Here is a 2,521-nt window from a genome sequence, read left to right as displayed (position 1 = left end):
TCCTTTCACATCTTAATCCCCATGTCCCCTATCATGAAGTTGACACCACCATCATCTCAGGATTTGTAGTCCTGCAAGCTGCATGGCAACCTCAATAATGCAGGTGGCACAAAACATGCACCCAGTCCATGCTCTAAAGAAGTTGGCATAAGGAAGGGCAACCAGCCATAGAAACCATACCAAAACTGACATTGGAGCATGATGCAGTCCTTGAACACTGTCAAACCATCCAACCCATGCCAGCATGGAACATGAACATTAAATGATAATTGTGATGCTGAATGAGTAAACAAATGAAAGAAAGTTGCACTCAGCACATCTGGTAGAAGTTACATATATTTAATAACAGCGTAACTCACCTGCTCCCATTCTGCTCCAAGTATCTGCTGAGGCAGACATACCCTGTATGCCCATAAAACTTGAAGTTATGCAGAGCTGAATCAAACTATTATTAAAAATGCATGTGTGTATGCATATATATATATATGTATGTATATATATATATATATCAGAAATATTGATTTCAAATTTTGGCACAAGGCCTGAAATTTCAGGGCAGGGGTAAGTCGATTACATTGACCCCAGTGCTCAATTGGCACTTATTTTATCAACCCTAAAAAGATAAAAGGGCAAAGCTGATCTCAGCAGAATTTGAACTCAGAGCATAAAGACAGCCAAAATGTCACTAAGCATCCTCCTCAGCATGCTAACAATTCTGCCAGCACACCATTTTAAATATATAACAGAAATATTCCCATAAAACGTTTTCAACAAGTGTAAAAGAAAAAATCAATGCATTAATACAACACAGGAAAATATTAATAGTGCCATACGAACCGTTTTAAATTGCCGCCCACAACAGTTCCAACACCCGGGACAGTGAAGAGTTCATCAACCTGTTTAATTAAAGAAAGTAAAATAATGATAGAATGACAGTTATATTTTGGTTGCATCAATATTTAAAAACAAAATTACCTTCTTTTTCTATATAGAATCATCAAAATTTTATTCACAAAATACATCCATGTCAAAATATTAAGGTAACTAATTATCCACTCCCTCTCTCTCTCTCTCTCACTCACTCTTTCTCTTAGGTCAGTTCCTGTAGCAAAGAGACACTGCTTGGTCTTACAAAATTCTACAAACCATACAATTTTTTATATTTGTGTTGAAACTGAGGCAAGATTAGCTTCAACAGAGCTATGATACAAATGATTTAAAGTGCAAATGTCACCACTGTTGCTGTTGTTACTATTGCTCTCTTAAAAACTACCTGTTTGACTATTTGGAATATCTTCAGTTATTAATTGTTCATTTAAATGTTCAAATTATCTTTTTTTTCATTCTGTTGTGTATTTTGTTTTCGTAATGTTTATTTTCTCATTAGGCGTTACAATGTTCTGTTGACACCATATTGTAGATATTTTGTACAGCCTAACCTCCATCACATCATCACCATTTTAATGAGCGTGGCTGTTGTCAGTACTGCCTGACTGGCCCTCATGCCGGTGGCACGTAAAAACACTCACTACACTCTCGGAGTGGTTGGCGTTAGGAAGGGCATCCAGCTGTAGAAACTCTGCCAGATCAGATTGTAGCCTGGTGCAGCTATTTGGTTCGCCAGTCCTCAGTCAAATCGTCCAACCCATGCCAGCATGGAAAGCGGACATTAAACGATGATGATGATATATATATATATATATATATATATATATAGATAGATAGATAAAAAGGACAACAAAAGAAAGAAAGAGACCTCGATATTATGTAAATAGAGGAATTTATCTGTAAAAATATGTGACACTTATTCGGTAGCCATAACAGGAATTTTCAATGGCCAGATAACTGAAGATATGTTAGCGTAGGTTCCCACCCCGGCATCCAAAACTCGGAATTTTAATTATGGCTACCGAATAAGTGTCACATATTATTACAGATATATATATATATATATATTTATATATATATAGTTATGGTATATTCTGTTAGGAACATAGTACAGTATAAAGCTTGTCTTCTTTCAGATTTACCCTGTACTATCCAGTAGTAGTATTACATGTACTTATAGGTTTGCGTTTGGGCATCTGTTGTGCGTGAACTGATAATTGAAAAGAATTGGAGTCAACAAGAAGGGGTACACTTGACATTCATTTTTTTATTGCTGCAATTGTTTCTACACAACGTACCCACACCTGGAGAACTACATAGCATGGAAACAATTGTAGTGATTAAACAATAAATGTCCAACCATACCCCTTCCTGCTGGCTCCAATTTTTTCAATTATCTGCTATATATTTGTGAAAAGGGCGGACGTTGTCTCACAAGCAGTTGTGCAGGCAAAAGTGTTAGTAAATGTGGTCGGATTAACCTGAAAATTTGCACACCTATGTTAAAAGTGCTGGGGAGTTTGCATGGCAACTTTGAGCTTGCTCAATTGAAAGGCGTAGCCGCTAGGGTAAAATTCCTCATCTTTAAAATGTGGCCTGAGTAGACCCGAATGAAATCGGGTTATAATACTAG

At 36.7% G+C, this 2,521-nt stretch overlaps 1 protein-coding gene across 2 annotated transcripts in view; it reads right to left on the bottom strand.

The window, feature by feature from the left end:
* The window catches only part of LOC106874574 (GTP-binding protein 2), a 34,902-nt gene that overhangs the window by 7,714 nt on the left and 24,667 nt on the right, over window positions 1-2,521 (bottom strand). For both annotated transcript variants that reach the window (XM_014922356.2, XM_052971811.1), the window contains exon 9: window positions 838-896. In XM_014922356.2, coding sequence (XP_014777842.1) covers window positions 838-896 — 59 coding nt within the window. The remainder of the gene's footprint in view (window positions 1-837; window positions 897-2,521) is intronic.

This window comes from Octopus bimaculoides, chromosome 11, assembly GCF_001194135.2.
Source record: "Octopus bimaculoides isolate UCB-OBI-ISO-001 chromosome 11, ASM119413v2, whole genome shotgun sequence".
Lineage (NCBI taxonomy): Eukaryota > Metazoa > Mollusca > Cephalopoda > Octopoda > Octopodidae > Octopus > Octopus bimaculoides.
This window is presented reverse-complemented; position numbering and strand designations above follow the sequence as displayed.